Below are 20248 nucleotides of genomic sequence, written 5' to 3' on the forward strand. Positions count from 1 at the left end.
TCAGATTTATAGTATAGTTTACAGGATATCCTATTCTTGTCATCTCTAGAATTCTTGTTGCTAATCTACCACTTAGCAAATACTTTGACTTACTCCACCTTTGAATTTACACCGCTACTCAAATGAATGCATCTGTGTGATATCTTTTTACGAGCAGCAAATCAAATAACCATCAAATATGCTTTGCATTCTTCCTGCAAAGCATTTTTACCCCCAGTTACAACCAATATCCTGGTCTAAAAGGAATCTTGGTTGCCTTGTTGCTAATTAACTGGTTAAAAAAGGATAATGTGAATTTGCCCCACAGAGAAGAATTGAATATAAATCTTTATCAACAATTACCTACTGTTCTTTTATAGAGTAAATAAAGGATGAAGAATTTGACTAGAAATGAGTAGTTCCTAGGCTCCAGTGAACCATTATGTTAATAAAACAATATACCTTCTTCCCAAAGTGATCAAGAGAATGGCTAACTATTTAACAACTCATAAACATAGGAACAAGCTTCCTAGTATTCAAACCTTGGAGTGCTGACATCCATAAAGGCTTTGATTTCTATGTGCTGCTGTGGAGAAATCTATGTGTTTAAGGCTTCCATTTGTCCAATAAAGAAACTAAATTATATTTGTGAGCCATCTGCCAAATAAGACAGCTTCTGAATAAATGCTTACGTGACTAAAGAGCCAAGATTTACAGATCAGGCTGGTATGAAACCAGACGGTCTATTTAGGTAAAATTAGGCTCTTTGATGTAAATTTAATAAAGTGAGCAGTCATATAATAAATTTTAATTTATATTATTAGAGCCAAGCAATTATAAAAACCTATATATAATCTGAAGATTGTAAATGCACCTATTCACCACTTTAATCTCAATAATCTTTAAAGAATAGAGTTGTACTAGAAATGAACAAATGCTACCATTAAAGACATGTGAATATTATTTGAAGAAAAAAACACTGTTTTTTCCCTTCCTAGTTTCAGTTGTATGTTGATGAGGTCTTCAATAACCTGAAATGATGGGGTATTCAATTTACACAGCATATAAATATTTCTTTCTATGAAAGCAAGATCTCATCCTATTTGGGCATGAAAAAAATAAGACACACAAAAATCTAAAAGTTCCTGGCAATATTGTTGTTGCTTAATCGCTGGATAATTTGGCAGAAATTGTGTTTAATCAAGGCATATTGATTTGATCATTAAGAAATGTTATTATTATCTTTTCCAGGTCTGAGTAATTGTGATTGCAAATCATTTTATCATATTAAAATCTAGCCTCAGAAAATTCGCAAATTCGTAAATGATTAAATTCCCAGTTCCTAAAATGGCTGTTAAGTTCCCAAAAATCCTAATTAGCAATGGTTAGATCTCATTGGAATCCAGTTCATGCATAAATAATAACCAAGTCAATTAATTAACAGCATACTCACATAATATATAGATTGGTTATTATTTATGCTTCCTTGTTTACATGTATAGACTGCCAAACTTTCTTTGTCCTCTTGGGTTAGTTCTTAATGTTGTTATTCAGAACATTATAAGAACCAGAAACTCCACTAGACTTATCTAGCATATCTCCAGCTTTATATTCCTCATAGGATCTTGGCAAGACAAACTAGAAAGAACTGACAAAGTCTTGGACGTTGCCAAGAATTCAAGTTCTGTCAAATTCCATAATTGATAGATGCCTTGTACATCATCATCCAGCTCTTGAGGCTCTCCCATCTCCCAGCCTTCATCAGATCTCTCAGCCCAATAAGCAACATAAAGCAGGAGGTTGATAGTGGGAGGAAGTATCTGCACTGGTCAGGATTCGGTAAAGGCTTCTTAGGATCCGTTAAGTTCCTGATGGAAGCACTAAAACAGATAATCAATTTTGGAGTCCATGGCCTTGTTACAAACTCCACAGCAAGGAGTATGCTCACAATGTCTCTTTATGATTGTCCTTATCCATGCTTTAAATCATGTTAATAGAATTGTGTATCCCGAGCTCTTCCAGCAGAACCACAGTTTGTAAAGGAAGTAAATATTCAAGTCAAATCTCACCTGGCAAATCATCTTCATCTTCACTAAAAACATTGGGATTGAAAACAGGTAGGTTGATATAATCAGTGGAAATCTTCCGCACTTCTGGGAGATAAATGGTCATTTGCCTTGGCTGAAGATGCAACAAGCTGGTTTTATAGATAACTGCAGAAAGGATGACAAAAGAGGGAGGAAATAGAAACCAAAAATGCAAAGATGATTGAAAAATTCAGGCCATACAGAGACTTAATGAATTAACAATCACCACACTTCCGATTTGGAGGATGTGGACCTGTGAATAATTCAACGGGAACTAAAAGTGTCACCCAGAAACCTCTAGAGATTTTGAAGAATCCTTTCAGATCATTTTCAAGACTAATCGTCTCCCCAAATAACTCGAGTGAAAATCTGTTCATAGCAGGGATGGTACGCTACCAGTAAAGCCTCCAACGGATCAGCTGAGAGGAGTGGGAAAAAGTCTCCAACAATGAGCTAAGAGGAGAAAGAAGAGAAAAGCACAGGATCAGGCCTCCCACCCACCCCTGCGCTTGCCTCTTCTTTATCCTCTCAGCCGATTGGTGCTGCAGGCCTCAGCTGGTGTGTGGAAAGCTGTGGGCATGCGTTAGGTACGCGCATGCGCAATCAGTAGTGGAATAGGTAGTATCCCACTGCTGATTCATATTAACTTCATCACTTAACGTCTGATTATGGGAATTATCTCTTCCTGCCGAAATACAGCAACTGGCATCAAACCACAGACAAGACAGAACAGGACAAATCCCTGAGTAAATCTGGACAACATCATTATCAATTTTTAATGCAACCAGACATTTCTATTCTAAAATGTTTTTGTTGTCTGTTCCATTAGACTTTTACTATTTCTAAAAAAAAATATGTGTGCGTCTTTTTCTCAAAAAAAAACCAAGCAACTCTGTATCCACATCTGGTTAGGAAGAAACTGAAATGAAGGAAAAGTTCAAGACTAAATTTTACCTGCACCGAGATTGGTTGGTAGGAACGCAGCCAAGCCTACAATTTTAAATTTGGTGCCCCAGATATTTGATGTGACCTGAGCAAGGTAATTGTGCTGCAATGAAAAGACGTAAGAAAAACAAGCTTACAAAGGATAATTTTAGAGTCTTTATAGACATTATTTTAATCAGGATCCAATCTGAGTCAGTCACTGGGATGAGAGATTTATTCTTCCAAGATTTTGGACTTGTACTGGAGCCTACCTTCAGGGAATTTCCCTCTCTCCAAAATGGGTGCACTGGGCTGATCAATGCGTGGTATTTATGTGGTGCTTGGTTGTGTGTGTGGCCTTTCAGTTGTTAACTGTTTTAATTATTTCAATCAGCCCTATAAGACTGATTGGCATTATTATTTCCAGAATGTAAATGGGGCCAATGAGGAACAGTGGCTTGTCTCAAGCCACCTTATGAAACTGAAGGTGAAGTTGTGTTAAATCAGGCATCAGATTAGAAACCATTATCTAAATGGACATTTCACCTGCTGGGACCTAGTTCAAAACAAGGAAGGTTTTTGTGGGCATTCTTCACTGAAGATTATTGACTAATTTATTGTATTGGGCTAGTCTGAGCCGATTGATAGATGTAATTTTGACTTCCAAATCTAGGCCAGAGAAAGTGTGATTGACCCAAAGTCATCCAACCAGCATCCATGTTTAAGAAAGAATACAACTCCAGTCTCCCCACTTCTAGTCCTTCTTAAGCATTCTTGAGGGACATTTTAATTTATCGGCCACCCAACTCCAGTAGACTCTAGGCCCGTGATGGCAAACCTATGGCATGCGTGCCACGGGTGTAACGCAGAGCCATTTGTGCGGGCACGTGAGCCCCAGCCAAACTTACCTGCACTGCACATGCACGTGCCTCCCAGCTGATTTTCGGCCTGTTTGAGGCTGTTTTTTTGCCCTCCCAGAGGCTCAAGAAAAGCCTCTGCAGCCCTGGGAGGTCGAAAAACGGGCCTTCCGGAAATACTTGAAGTGCCCGTTTTCAGCCTCTGGAGGGCCTCTGGAGCTTAGGGGAGGCTTTTTCAGCCTCCTGGAGGCTCGAGGGAAGCTCTCTGCAGCGGGAGGTCGAAAACGGGCCTCGAAATACCCGGAAGCGCCGGGTCGGGCCCGCTTTCAGCCTCCCGAGGCTGCAGAGGGCTCCTGGGAAGCGAAAAAAGGCTCAAACGAGCCGAAAATCAGCTGGGAGGCACGCGCATGTGCAGTGCAGGTAAGGTAGCAGTGCAGGGGTGTTGTGCATGCATGCACAGGGGGTGGCCGCATTGCATTGTGGGTGCCAGCACGAGCAGACGCACTTTCGGCACACCACAACAAAAAGGTACGCCTTCACTGCTCTAGGCTGATATAATGCTGCTAATGGATAGCCATGAGATACCTGAGTGATGTCTTCTAAAGGAAATTCTCTACGAGTTAAGCTAGGTGATCCTATGGAGGGCTTCCTTATTGGCAATCTAGGAGATCTTGATATCTCCTGAGCAGCTCGTGATAACTTCGGAGATTTGCGAGCTTCTATATTAATTCTGCAAATAAAATTTCAAAGTTACTTATGCACAAATAGATACGCTTTGCCTCTTTACAACACAATAGTCTGTTGATCTATGGCCTGCTAATATGATTAGCAAGGTATAGGTGGTTCTCAACTACAGCAGTTCACTTAGCGACCATTCTAAGTTATAACGCCACTGAAAAATGTGACTTATGACCATTTCTCACACTTGTGATCATTGTGGCAGCCCCATGATCACGTGATTTACATTCAGATGCTTAACAGCTGATTCACACTTATGACGGCTGCAGTGTGCTGGAGTCATGTGATCCCCTTTTGCGACCTTTTGACAAGTAAAGTCAATGGGGAAACCAGATTCACTTAACAACCATGTTACTAATTTAACAACTGCAGTAATTCGCTTAACAAATGTGGTGAGAAAAGTCATAAAATCGAGTAAAACTCACTTATCAAATTTCTCGCTTAGCAACAGAAATTTTGGGCTCAATTGTAGTTGTAAGTTGAGAACTCTGGAAGCAAAGAAAGAACAAAATTCCTCCTTTTTTCCTTTCCTTTCTCCCAGCAAAAGGATACATGCCTAGATTCACATTTTCTACCATCACGAGGGATTTTATTTTTCTGGTAAGCAAAGTTGTACATGTGTTTCTGTACAAATATGGATGTGTTCATGATGGAGGAAGAATTGGAGGGAGGTTACTTATAGACATCCTAAGGTAGGGGTATCAAACTCAAGGCCCCACAGGGCCGCCCTAGAAATAGCAAAGGACTGGCCTCTGCCAGGGAAAATGGAGCTCGGGAGGGCGACGCTCTGTTTTTGCTGGCAGAGTGTTCAGGCTACCACAGGCAACCCCGACATGAGTGACATTGAGCTGGCCACACCCACCTCAGCCACATCCACCCTGGCCCCCTGAGGTCAAACACAACTGGGGTGGGATTCGCACCTATTCGCTAGAACCGGTTGTTAACATTCTAAGCAGTTTGGAGGACTGGTTGTTAGAAGAAACTACTGGCCTAATCCTGTAAGGAAGGCAGGAAGGAAACATTCTGGTGTTGCTTTCAGAAATTGTCTCTCCGTTAACCCTTATTACGTTCTTGGCAGGACTAGACTTCCTGTCTCAGGAACCTCTCTGGAATTTTTTTCCCCTCCTTTACCGGTACTTTGCTTGTGTGGAGTGACCATTTAAAGTTACAATGGCACTGAAAAAAGGGACTTATGACCATTTTTCACTTACACTGTTGCTGCATCCCCACAGTCATGAGAGGCCAGGCGAGGAGATGCATGCCTCAATGTGAGTGATATTGAGTTGGCCACGACCAGCCAAAAACATGACCACCAAGCCACACCCACCAACTTAGCCACGCCCACAGAACCGATTGTTAAAAAATTTGAATCCCACCCCTGAACACAACCCTGATGCGGCCCTCAATGAAATCGAGTTTGACACCCCTGTCCTAAGGGATTAGCCAATCTGCGCTATGTGCTACTGACTTTAGCAGGAGTTTTTCATACAAAGAAAGTAATTAACAGCATTTTTTTTTAAATTTCCGGGATAATGTTCAGGTTCAAATCCAGAACAGTTTTATGCCTACCTATCGAATATGAGCATCAGGTTTAATATTCTGTGAAAATTATTCTCAGGTCTACAAGGGTTAGGAGAGGTTTAGGGCAATGTTCTGCAACAGGAACCTTATGGCTTGAAATACTGAATTTTCAAGAAGGATAATGCCCTAATTTGCCCTTTTCAAAATAACTGATCTGGAACCACTCAGTTCAGCCCAATACTGATCAACAAAACTATAAAGGTCAGTAAACAGAGAGGAGAAATTTCCTCACAGAAGAAAATTATTCAAGGAGCAGAACAGAATCAACTGCAAAATAGAAACTCTCTTGGCAATACTGATGAACTGGGCAATCGATTTGCCAAATTAAGAGCAAAGAAAGAAAAAGAAAAGTGCCTGGAAAAGAACAAAAAACTTGGCAAGTACCTTGTCACATTTTACGTTTCATCAAACATCTGAAACTGTTCAATATCAGAGAGGAAAAAACATTTGGTATTCACTTTATACAAGGCTTGGCACTGATTTGATGAATGTTTGATAACAAACCTGGGAATCATGGCTACTTTACTCTGGTACTTAACCACAGAAAAGAATTCTAAGGTACTTATCAAGCTTTATATAGAAAAAAAAAAAACCAGCATTTCTTAGATGGCCAGTTTCTTATGTGCTAAGAGTATTAGGACAGTATTCTAATTTTATGGGACAATATCTTTTCATATTCATATACATAATAATACATATACAGATGGATATGTATTTATGTATATGAATATGATTAATAAATTCATATTCATATACATAAGATGGGAGAAAGAATACCTGGGAAGTTTGGGTGATTTACTAGCACGAGTGATTTTGGGAGATTTTTTCCCAGCCCAGTCATCACTCAGTTCAATATCGCTGGAATCAGAACAGTTGCAGCTATCAATCATGGTAGAAATCAAGCTGTTTCCATAGATTTCATCTATTTTATAAAAGGGAAAAAAGGAAGACAGAAGTATTCACAAATCAGATCCCAATTATAACTCAGCCATCTCTAGCTTATTCTATAAGTAGTAGCTGCTATATAACTGCAATATGGAATACTCTGAAATCAAACTAATAATGTTCAGTTATCTGAACTGACAAGCATTTCTACAAAATTGAAACAAAAAAAATGCTCTGATCAGTTTAAATATCCCCTTGCTCCTCCTGTCAGGTCATAGAATATTATAAGAGACGACAATTTAAAAGACAAATTGAATAGCTGATAAGAGAAATAAATAGCATGATTGTTCTTAAGTAGGTGAACTAGTTTTATGGATTAGCAGAGGAAAAAATTTCTATGTCATTCTAAGGATTTGTTCCACGAACAAGATATGAAGTTTAAGGCTGATACTAGACAACAGCAGATCGATAGTAGAACTTCCGTGCATCTTAAAATAAACTATTTCTAATACAATATATCATATTTGCATAAGAAATCCATCCCCAACATAGAACTCTCACAGAACTGGAATCTAAGAACAGCCAACTCAAAACTCTGTACCTGCTTTTCCATCTGTTTTAGGATCCATGATGACAAACTCAGGCCTGAGTTTACTAATTCGACGACCTTTCAAGATAGGCACCAGACCACCCAAATATTCTAAATACAACGTATAGCAAGGACCTCCAACTTCTGGATCATCTTCTGTCCGCTTCATTGTACAGTGAAGCCTTTCATTGCCAGATGTTGGGTAACTAACAAAATCTCGCATGTTATTAGGGTCTGGGATAGGAGGCTGGGTTAAATGTAGAACAAATGAAAAAAAAGTCATACCATTCATTCTCTCACCACCTTTCTATCATTCAAGAAGACCTGCTCAACGTTACTCTGAATTTTGCGCACATTTCAAACTAATATGATTAAGCCTTTGACCTCATTCAGTTGTAATGAAAGCTTTGTTGGATGCAAAAGTGTAATATGCAGCAAGTGATGTTAGATAAGTGGAGCTTTTTAAAGCAATTCCTGTAAAAGCCAAGCACAAGGGTTTTATGATTCAGCTAAGAGATGAGCTACATTATGGTTATGCAGGTTACTAAACATTGCTTTGATTTCTTCTTATGAGACTTTGAATCTAGGCCAATGAAATAAAAGCAGGGAAGAGAAGTGGCAATTTTAACAGGAGGTCTTAGCCAGAGATATTATAATAGCTCCATAACAGGGAGGCCAACTTTCTGGTCTGGATTTTGTGTGTGTGTGTGGGGGGGGGGGGTATTTAAGGGGTAGAACTTCATTCAAGCCATAAAATAATTTTGCCATTTGAACAGCAAGGGGAAAAAAAAAAGTCTGATCTAAGTTATGTATTTTTAAAATCTCCCCCAACATGCAAATAAAATTTTAAAAATTAGATTCCTCTTTACCCCAGGAATGCTCTGAGGGTCAAAATATGGGTGCTTGTGAAATTTATACAGGGGTCACCCACCACCGTTGTCAAAAATTGCTGCCTGAATCTATAATGTGATTCTGTACTTCATTTTTTAATGTCAGCCCCTTCTATAGTTTAAGCTAGACCTATCTTCCATTCTATACTATACTTACATGCCGTACTATACTATGCACACCCTAGGACTGATGATGTTACCTAGACTGGTAATGAAACATCTGCAAACAACCAAGCTCAGAGAGCACCAAGGACCCACATACTAATTTTGACAGGTTTATCACTCCACCATTTGTTTACCTTGATTGTTGGTGTAAAGGCAGTGGTTAGGTATGAACAAAGCCGAGGAGGCAGGGTTAATTTACTGATATCTTTGTCGTCCCGCAAAGAGCTGGCAATTGTTTGTTGGCACAGGAGCTGTAAGCTGGACACTCGGTGCTCTACTCGGACAACATACAGGGCAGGGCCAGAAGCCATGAGCAGACGTGAGTCCCTATGACCCCAGCAAATTGAAATAATGGGGCGCTGTGTGGGGAAAAAATTTTTTTAGACTTTTCTATATCAATGAATCATATTTTAAAGATTTTTCAGTAGCATGTATTTTATTGTCCACGTGCCTTTCCACATGACTCAAGCCTGATATGCATGTTCAAGTGTTTATATCTTTCCAAGACTCTATTACACTAGGACTCTATTACTATCTTCAATTATTAGGGTAGAATATCAGTCCACAGCGGGGTCTCCACCCTTGGCAACTTTAAAACCTGTGGACTTCAACTCCCAGAATTCCTCAGCTGGCTTCTTATCAAGCCTTCTTATCATTTCAATCTTTTCTCCATTTTATTAACAATAATTAACTGTTGTGGTCCGCTGGCAGCCTGTGGAGCTGGCAGCAGAGTTGGACAGTGGGAGGAACATGGGCCAGTCCGGGAGTCTGGGGAAGGCTTGGACAAGGGATCTGCGTCTGACACAGAGATGGGCCAGGGCCACCTGAGAGTTATGTGCAGACTCCTGAGTCTCCAGACTCTGACATCAGCGAGGCAGAGGAACAGGGGGAGCCTGTTCCCAGGGTGCGCTTGAGCAGAGCTGCTAGAAGGCAAGAACAGTTAAGACAAAAGGGGCGACTCGGGACTAAGACTTGGAGATGATTGGTCCTTCCCATAAGACATAAAGGAGGAGCAAAGGGACATGAACTTTTGCAGGAAGCAACTTTGTTCGTTCTGGTTGGTTTAAAATCTGAAGCTCCGTGTTCACTTTGTGCTCCGTTTGGCCTTGTACAGCTAATTGGCAATTTAGTCATTGGCAGAATTTCAAGGGATATAAAGGTGGGTGCTTGTCAAGCTTATCCCGAAAGACTGTGGCAGACTTTTGCTGAACTATTCATAAACTGTTTGGGACTTGTTACGGGCTGTGAATGCATATAATTCACAGCAGTTGAAATAAAACAAAAGGTTTTTGGGAACAACGTATGATTGTTACTGTCTCAGGAAGCCTTGGTCAGAACAGTTAACAATAGTTATTAGCAATAGTTAAATAAGTCACAATGATTCTGTGTAATTCGTAATTCAGTCATTCGTATCTGCACTATCATGCTAGCAATTTTTCTATATTAGAATATATTTTGGGTTGCTTTTTTACCTTCTTCTTCAAGTCATGTTCTTCGGCATAACTCTTACCTGCACAGGGGTCTCCAACGTGTAGATGTGTTCTCCATGAATATTGTAGAATTTGACGAGTGCGCTTTTCAGAAAAGAAGCAGCGTTAAGTTCAGCCAGTTGGCTTAGTTTTTCCATGCCTGCTACGGCCAGCAAGTCTCCTTGTGTGCACCACTGAGCCACTACATCTAAAGCCACAAAACAGCAGAAACTTAGCAAATAGATCCTTCTCAGAGGTGCCTACATTTATCCTAGACTCATCTGCCCCACAGGAATGTTTAAGAGGGCTGCCACTAATTAAGAAATAAGCAAAACAGCATATGAATGAACATTATGAAATTAACAGTAACAGTCCATCCTCCCTAATTATTCTTCCTGTCTTATCCTACATGTTGAGATAAGCCTTTCAACCACAATTTTTGGGACAATTTTTGAAGTATTTCACTTGACAGAAAGTCAGGATTCAGGCATCATGCGATTCGTAAGCCATGATTGCTAAACCACAGTAGTTGGGTTTCATGAATCAGGCCAGGCCACCTCCACATTGTGACCTTATGTTCTCATGAAGTAAAAGGATCATGGAAAAGATATAAATTCGACTTCATCTTAAGGTAAAGGTTCCCTTCGCACATACGTGCTAGTCGTTTCCGGCTCTAGGGGGCGGTGCTCATCTTCAAAGACATCTCCATGATCATGTGGCCGGCATGACTAAACGCAGAAGGTGCACGGAACGCTCTTACCTTCCCAGCAAAGTGGTCCCTATTTTTCTACTTGCATTTTTACATGCTTTCGAACTGCTAGGTTGGCAGAAGCTGGGACAAGTAACGGGAGCTCACTCCGTTATGCAGCGCTAGGGATTTCTGATCGACAAACTCAGCGTCTTAGCCATTGAGCCACCACATCTCATTGACTTCATCTTAGTTACAGTTAATTAAAACAGTTAATGTTGAGTATTCTCCAATCACATATTTTTCCCTTCTAACACTTTAAAATTACCATAGTTAACAACTTTAGATAGTGTGAGGGAAACAGAATCAAAGTTTTTGAGAGGCTGAATAACTGATCTGAATCCAGGATATTGAGCCAATAGTGTGGGGGTGCAAACAGCACCAAAACTAGCAACCATTTTATTTGAAAAAGAATCCCTTTGTTAAGTTTTCCTTTTGACAGGTAGGTGTCACTACCGCTAGGAGAAAATATGCAGACAGTTACTGAGCTTCATGGGACAGATGCTGTCCAAGCAATCAAAAGTAAAGCAAACAAGAAATTTCCCTTTTGTACCTTTTAACCCTGAGCGGATGGTGGTGGGAGATAAGTCATCATAGTTGTTCATTAAGCTAATATCTCCTGATGTGAAGCTGACAGTGAGAAGCTGTTTGGTGTTCTGAACCAGGACTGGATATACTGCTGGACCATCTGCAAGGTAAAATTAGAAGAAGAAAAAATAGATGTTTCCAGTTCCACATTAAAGTCCTGATAGAACGTTAAGTGCAGAATTTCCAGAAATAAGCCCATCCTCCTTCCAGGATGGTCTATAATGTTAATGTCACAGTCTTAATACTGATCCCTCAATAACCCATTGAAATCCAAGTTTTCTCTTCCTCAACTCAGTGCCTTCCTGATAGACTACAATCTCCATTAACCTCGCCCCATGCTGCATCAGGAATATTGCCTTTGTCACTAGGTTGGAGAAGACTGCCCCACTCCTCAGTTAGAGGCCTTGCTGCAAGCACTCCAAAGGGACCCCTACTTTCTTTTGGTCTACCTATTAGTTGAGAAAATTCCCACATTTTGTAAAAACTAAACATAACTTATTATTTGTTTATTGGCTTGTTTGATTACTTGATGTAAGGCCTGCCACCCCTTAAAAGCACATTTTACAGCATGATCAGAGTCCCCTATGTTCTGTAAATGGATCACATTGATCCAGGAAGTTATGAAGACTTCTACCCATGTGGTTGAACTGCATAAATCTGCTTGTAAACATTTGACACCAGAAAACTTTCCAAAACACAATATTTTGCTTGGAAATTTCCAAGCAATATTTAGCTTGGAAACAAGCCAATAAGTGCCATGAAATATCTGCCTCTATCCAGGCTGACATGTAGACAAAGGCACTGACTTGGGCCAATACAGAGGCATGGAGTGTCAACTATGCTAAGAGAGAAAAAAAGTCTGGCGGTTTTGAACTATTCCCACCAAAGGTTGCCAATAAGAAGCTCTTGGAGCAATACTATTTATGACTCCCATGTTTCATAATATTTTGATGAACATGTGAAAAAAAAAACCTGTTGCATTTCAATTATGAGAGAAAGCAGCATATTCACGCCACATTCTTTTATTCAAAGTTTCTTTCAGTACTAAGTCATCCACATTCAGGAAATTTTTAAAAAAAATAGGGGAGGGGACCATTCATTTCTCAAGTACTTCAGATCTGAAACTTCTTAAAATTGAAATATTCATGTTTCATACTTAGGGAGCCGATATTTTATTTTAAACAGACAGAACTATTATAACTTAACTAAAATATTTTAAAACAGAACTTGATCATCCATGAGCAGGCAGAATAGGATGAATCCTGAGATCATAGAAGCTACTAAAAACAATGTCATGTTTCTATAAGGCTATTTCTTTGGGGTTCACATTTGTATTTTACATACTTTACACACACCAAAACATACACTGTATATTATTATATATTTGTAGCACCATCTTCAACACTTACAGTATAATTACATTAATTTTTGCTGCCACTGCATGGGAAAGATGTTCTTCAAACATCACTCTAGATGTATTCTGCTAAGTTGTGGAGAACTGAAAACCAGTATCATATCTGATACTGTTTTATGGATCCAATTCAAGCAACTTCCTCCTACTCTTCTAGTGAGTCAAAACCAGATCAATGGAACACACAATGCTTCATAAGAATATGTCATATTAGCACAATCAATAGAAGGAGGCTTGAACCAAGTTCACCCACTGCTGACTGACTCAGCATCATTTACACACTTGCCAGCTTTATTCTTCTACACAGCAAAGCACATGGCGCTGTAAAGCAATCTCAGAATGATCCTCCTGTCCTAATTTATTATAAAAAATCAGATTTCCCCCCACCTTTTGATTTCTCTCTTTGGCCTTGGAGGGAAGTTGTTTTTTCTTACTTGATGGGACATGGGCAGAATAAGGCATCTTGACTGGAGAGGAATCCTTTCAGTTTGACATTTCATGGAGGTGGAGTGGATCTGTCTTAACTGGCCACTTTGTCCTGCTAGCAAGAATTCTGAACTCATAACAGAAGCCCGTTACTTACAGAAGTGAAGCATTTGTTTCCCGCCCCTCAAGAGAAGTGAGACACTATTTTGCCAAGTCACTTTAGTAGACTTCTTCTAAAATGTGCATAGTTCTATGGGCCACCTCTTAAACTTGGTTTCAATCAACTCTTTCTTCAATTCAGATAAATACAATTGTGTTTGTTATAGTGGTGAGAGAGAGAGACAGGGATCCAGGCTAAAATATAAGACCCTTAAAAATTCTGAGTACCGGAAGGCAATTACTTAAAATAACCTCTCATACTGTAGCTACTTAGCTTGAAAGGACATAATATAAAGGAATGTGTGCATCTGAGGCAATTCACTCAAGAAACTTTCATTTCAGAAAGGTCCTACAGATGTTGGAAGATCCTCTTTGGGACACCTCTAAAATAAATGCATCACGAAGAGCAAGAAACTGTTTTAACTGAGGAATATGCTATTTTTCTCAGGAGAAGGACCATTACAGGCTGAGTGTCACAATATAAGTACAGCTAAGACCAACCAAGTAGTTGGAGAAGAATCTAACAATTATTTCTATCTATCTAATGATATCATCCTACCATCACATTAAAAATAACTAAATTTTGCTATCCATTATTTTTTGCTAGGACTCTGAGACCACACCTATGCCTTCAGCGGGATGCACATACTCCTGCTTTAATTGTTCCACTGGTTGAAATTAAGTTGGAGTAGCCTAAGGAAGGCTGGCAGCTAGAGATTATCTCCTTCTACTTCCCTTTTGATAAACAAGGAAATCTGGTAATTAATAGCAGTCAAGTTACAGATTAGCTTTGGAAATAAGTAAAGTACTTGCCCCTTTGAAATTCGTGCTTATTGTCTTGTGTTTTGGTTCTGAGAATAGAAAATCATGGAAGAACTGATAATGTGAGTTAATCTAGCTGTTCAATGGCTTCAGACAAACAATTCCTTAGTTTTGTGCTTTTGACTGGAAAATGTGTCTAATTAAGCAAAGTATGCATGCAATGTGCAATGTGCAAATTCAATCCTCAGCAATGATGTGGAAGAAATGTAAAAAACTAGTTAATATACAAATTATGCTACTCTGTTCGCAAATGTCTTAAACATTCAATGGCCTTGTTCAAAAAATAATGCAAAAATAAGGTTTTTTTTACATCATTAGTTATTTAGGAATCGGATGCCAAAATATTGCTATAAGAAGATACCTTATGCACTAGAACTAAGAATTTCAAAACAAAAATACAAAGACAAGAATAATTCTCCAGGTGTTACTCCTCAATAACCAATATCCAAACGCATATGGCCTTTGATCCTAGGGGAATCAAAGTAGTATGATTCCAACTAGTAACTATTTATAGTCTGATCTTCCCCAAGTTTTGTGTTATTCATCTTTGAACTCATGTAAATTGGTGGCAATGACCAGAAAACTCCATAGTTTATCTATGCAATTTTCATAGAATATTTTTGATTCATAAAATATATTCAAAGAGCTCTACAGAATTTGGAAATCTTTTCACTTGTTATGAAGTTCTGTCGACTCCTGAAAATAAATCAGAGGTATATAGAGTACTTTTTAAATCAACTTTGCTGATCTCTGACTAGAAGATGACTATGGATTCTAACTGAAGCTACAGTGCCAAAAAGTATGGGTATGTACATGTGCAGAAGGCATGGGTGGGGAAAGAGATACCGCAAAAATTGAGAAGACGCTATAAATCTTCCTGAACCTGGGACTTTCCTGGTGGGTTTGAAACACAATTTCCAGCATACTGTAGTCCCAAAATATTTGGAGGGCACTAAGGTGGGGAAAACTGATTTATAAGGTATCATTATATAGCCAAAAATGTGTTGCAATATACAACTAGGAGGTAAATGAGTCACACAAAATATAATGGTAATTTAGTGTCTCTGGCAAACTTAAAATTAAATTATTCTTGCAGTACAAAATTCCTCCAAATGTATTTGGGGAATACTCCAGCAAGGATGTGAAAATAAATGTATAAATGTTGGAGCACACAATACATTGTTTTACCATCACAGTGAGAAGCAGGACAAAAACATACAAACACTGAACTGAAAGAAAAAAAATGACCTTGTGGTGGGGAATAATCATCTGAATCTGTGTCACTCTCGCTACTGTCTTCCACCAAGAAACTTGGGTAATTCCAAGACATACTAAGGATGCCATCAGACTCATGAAGAAGAACATGTGCCAGCATTCGGCCATGGCAATCCATAACAATAACTTGACCATCAGCAGTACCAAATAAGACCTAGGAAAAAATATACCATCATTAGTAAAAGTATAAAGAAAGAACCAACATTTAAAAGGCTTACATCTTACATCTCAAATAATCTTACATCTCAAATAATCTTCAGATTGTAAAATGCTGAATAGCCCACATTCATAACGGATACAAACTAGATGCTGCAAGAATCATCTTTATTGGCCTCAGATAAACTCATCACTTGAAAAATGCATATTCCCACTAAAATCTATCCTTTCATAAACTTGCATTGCCAAGAGATAATTTTTCTTCCAAAAATATTTAATATTTCCCCTTCAGAAGTTTCTTTTTCCTTTTTGCTGTTTATTCTCTTCTTTAGAAGAGAATATTTGTAGATAAGGGTTGAACTGCAGATGTTTCATTACCAAACTAGGTAACATCATAAATGCTAGTACAAGGTCTCCACAATTCTCTCCTTTCCTATAGAAGGTTTCTTTCTCCCTATTTCTACAGTATTTAGCATCATGTTTTTCTTCCAAAATATTTGGCCATCTTATACCTTTTTCCCAGCATGCCACATTTTGAATTGGAAAAGCCTTCCTGCGTGAAATCTAAAATAACACAGTTAAATAAAGGCATACTCTGTGGTGCTTCGGTACTTCTGAAAATTTAGTCCATCCCTTTATGTTGTACATTGTTAAACACTTCAGGCAAATGGAGACCTGATAACAAAATACTAAGTAACTGGACATAAGATGTCTGATATAGCATCAATTAATAGATTATGGTTTTTAAGCACAAACAAAACTTGATCAATTAGCAACCAACTGTGCATCTCCCTGCAGGAAAATTTATGTGAAATAATCAACTGAAACTCCAGTGAAATAGGAAAACTATAAGCTAAACAATCTCAAACAAAGGAAAATTCTCAGCTACAATGTCAGTTTCTAAATGGATAAAACACAGTTTTTTTAAAAAAATTAATTTTTTAAGCAATTAATATACATTATGCCTTAAACAATACCTCCCCATCAAGCTTCTTTTGTTTTGTGAAAGCTATCGTTTGCACATTTTCACTGATTTTGAAATATACATATACTGCACAAGAGAGGTCACATGTGAAAAAAAAATACACAGCCTGACTTAAGCCACAGCTTCATCCACTTTCACAGAAGTTTTCACAGGTTGTAATATAGACTTCATGTATACTGAATTTTGAAAACTTAAATATATTCCAGTGGCTGTTCAAGGAAACTAAAGACATAGGGATTCTGACTTCTATAACACACTGTTCAATACTTTTTGTAGAAGCAACATTCATTATTTATTGCTAAAAATGCTGAAGGATTCTTCAAAGATCCGTTATGTCATTAGCAATGGTTAATTAACAGCACCAAATAATTATTAGAGAGGCAACCTGGGGTAGTGTTAAGGCATCAGGCTAGACATTAGGAGACTATGAGTTCTAGTCCCACCTTGAAGTTATACTCTCTCTGCCCTTCTGCAAACCACTTCTGAAAAACCTTGCCAAGAAAGCTGCACTAGTCTAGGCAGTTGCTACTGCCTAGACCCAAACGCACACGCACACACACAAAATTATCAATCAATTGCTGTTGCTATTATTAGTTTGACATGTGTTCTCTTATTGTTTTGATAGATTGTTTTATTGCAATGTTTTGAACAAGCAGTGTATTTCATATTTGGGAGATCCTAATGACATAATGTAATCTTGTGCATTTTTCTCCAGGAGTGATAATAATAGGGTTTGTTTCTAGGTAAACATGAGAAATGTTTCACTGTGTATCTATCCAACCTTGGAAAGGAAAAAACAAAGATATTAGCCTGAATCAATGCTGAGAGCTATAATTTTAGATCCACATCTATGCTCCCTTTTGAGTCATCCAACCCTACAGGGTCACTGACAATTCTATGTTATTCTGAATTCTCTGGGTACTGTATAATTAGCATGCTGGTAGTATTGTAACTGCCTTTCTTTGCGCCTGATAGGTAGGTAGAGGTGTATTCAAACAAGGCTTCTACTTTCTCAGTGACTTCTGCATTAAATAAGAGGTATTGACTCATGAGAGGTTTTTAATCATTATTTTTAACTGTACCGTACTAAGTGAGTAATTCTCCAAATGTGAGATAGGAAGTGCAGTACAGCTGCCAGAGATGGGAAAAGCCCATTCAGGACCACCAGGAGAAAGGCTTTTGTTCATAATCCAACTCTACTTCAGAAGTGGCTTTCTGTGAAAAACAATAAACTATTTTCTTTTGTGTTATTCTTTGGTTACAGATACAGGGTCAAAAAACTATAGAGGAATCTCTATTTTCTTCAGTTCACCCACCTGAGTATTTATTAGAAAACACAGGCTAGACTCCTCACACGTTTCACAGATCTATAGTAAGAAGTGAGGAAAAGACAAAGCATTCCTTCAGTCAGAAGGAATGAATCTTGTCTGAAAGGATAAGGCCCAGGTGAAGGCAACCCAAGTTCAAAGTTAGGACAGTTCTCCAGCTCCAAGTCACGACTCAATCAACAATCAGTGGGACATTTCTAGAATACATTTAGTATGTGCAACAACCCAAGAGAATATAGCTTTACACTGTGCAGTTACAGTATATTCCAGAAACCTCTGCAGTATGTAATAAATTCTTTGATAAATTAGTTGATATGTCTAATCCATTTGTTTGGTGTGAAAAGATTTCTCAGAGCAATTTGAAAACTACTGAACTAACAAACAATGTTGCTTGTTGCTAATTGCTATTATTTTTTAAAAAACTAAATTTGTTCTTGCCCAGCACAGAGAACGATCCCCTCCTGTGATCAGAAAAAGATTTATTATAAACTTTATCCAATTCCAATCCAAGTGCATCCGTCAACATTCCATTTGCCACCTCGTCTCTCTCAAAATCCATTGCTTGGATTGGACTAAGGCTTTTTAAGCCCACCTTCTTAGTTCAAGAGAGAAAGAGATTTTTCTTCACATTTTGCACCTGATATGAGCCGCCGTTTCAAACAAACATGGGTGGTTGTTGATCCACACAAATGTGGATGGCCAATGATTAGGTCTATTAAGTAAGAAGCATTCTTCTGGATTCACCCTCCAGTGCTATGCATATTCATTCAGCTGGAAACCCTACTCCAAGCAAATACTCCCTGAGTAAATGTGTACAGCTATGACTCCGTGTACATTTGTACCATTCCACTCATCTTCGAAAGTTAGATGAAGGAAGGAGACCTACTTGAAAATAAAACGGGACTAAATATATAAAAAAATTTCCCCAACTTGGCACCCTTTGAACAGAAGACCAAATTGTAGTTCAATACATCTGAAGGACACCAGGGTTGGAATAAGTTGGAATACAGGGAGATTTTCACATTGTGATAACATTCTTATATTTGTGGCTGAAGAAATGGCCGTTTAATATAAACAGTTAAAAGAAAGAAAAAGAATCCAAAAACTAGCTTTACTTCTTTTTCATCTCATTAATCATATCGTGCAAGCTCATAAACTTCAAGCATGGAAGGAATGAGTATTCTCTGTTTCTATAATTCATAACGATTTAAAAGCCAGCATTAAAATGTTTCAACATTCTAAATATAGAAAGAAAGCCATTTACTGTAGCCAATGCAGAATGTGAAACACTGGAATAATACATGCACAAAAGCACATCAGCAAACAGAAATCATTATATTGAAATAACAAAAAAATGATACAAATAACAACATATACGCTTTCTACAATAATTCAAAATATTATGTGTTGGTATCTCTTATTAACACAGACAAGAAATCTTTTTGTTAAATCTGAACTTTCTAGACAACTCTATTGGTCATAACGGAGCTACTCTTTACTAGAGCAATTTAACTCTTGCTCTACACATATTAAACATACTGTCTAATTAATCACAAATGCTTTTTTCCTATTCTGTGTTTATTTGCTCTTCTGTGTCGTAACAATTAAAACACTGTAATTTACATTGGAAAAAATACTGTATTTGAAATTGCAGCCTATAAACCCACTTTGAACATAGGAGGAAGAACCATCATAAATATGAACCAGTTGCCAAGCATTTGAATTTTGATCATGTGACCACGGAGATGTTGCAATGGTCGTAAGTATGAAAAGCAATCATAACTCACTTTTTTCAGTGCCAGTCACTAAATGAACAGTTGTAAGTTGAGGACCACCTGCACATATTTGTGTTGTGATGTCTGATGCAAGTATGTCAGTCATGGCATTTGCATGATAAGTATGCCTTGGATTGATTTTCAAAGCTTTTAAAATAGCACCTGAGTCCACCAATATACTTGCTGGTTCACCTACGACTATGACATAATCTGCTGAGCTCAAAGGTATTGAAGCACACAGCACTGAAGAAGATAGTATTGCCATGGCTTGACTAAATATGTTCACAACTCTCAAAAGACTTCAAACATTCTAAACAGATCCAGTTGATGTATACAGGAAGGCTTATAAGCATACCATTTGTATTATCATGAAATACTTTTTTATTGCATTATATACCTGAGAAAACCTAA

At 38.3% G+C, this 20248-nt stretch overlaps 1 protein-coding gene across 1 annotated transcript in view; it reads right to left on the reverse strand.

The window, feature by feature from the left end:
• The window catches only part of TULP4 (TUB like protein 4), an 87462-nt gene that overhangs the window by 5768 nt on the left and 61446 nt on the right, over positions 1-20248 (reverse strand). Inside the window, exons 5-13 of the mRNA XM_026675269.2 lie at positions 15567-15747; positions 11466-11600; positions 10206-10372; positions 8830-9054; positions 7653-7887; positions 6944-7088; positions 4433-4577; positions 3021-3114; positions 2049-2192 (exon numbers count right to left, since the gene is read on the reverse strand). Of these exons, the coding sequence (XP_026531054.1) occupies positions 2049-2192; positions 3021-3114; positions 4433-4577; positions 6944-7088; positions 7653-7887; positions 8830-9054; positions 10206-10372; positions 11466-11600; positions 15567-15747 (1471 nt within the window). The remainder of the gene's footprint in view (positions 1-2048; positions 2193-3020; positions 3115-4432; positions 4578-6943; positions 7089-7652; positions 7888-8829; positions 9055-10205; positions 10373-11465; positions 11601-15566; positions 15748-20248) is intronic.

This window comes from Notechis scutatus, chromosome 1, assembly GCF_049901735.1.
Source record: "Notechis scutatus isolate UNSWTSFEM ecotype Mainland chromosome 1, rNotScu1.2, whole genome shotgun sequence".
NCBI lineage: Eukaryota > Metazoa > Chordata > Lepidosauria > Squamata > Elapidae > Notechis > Notechis scutatus.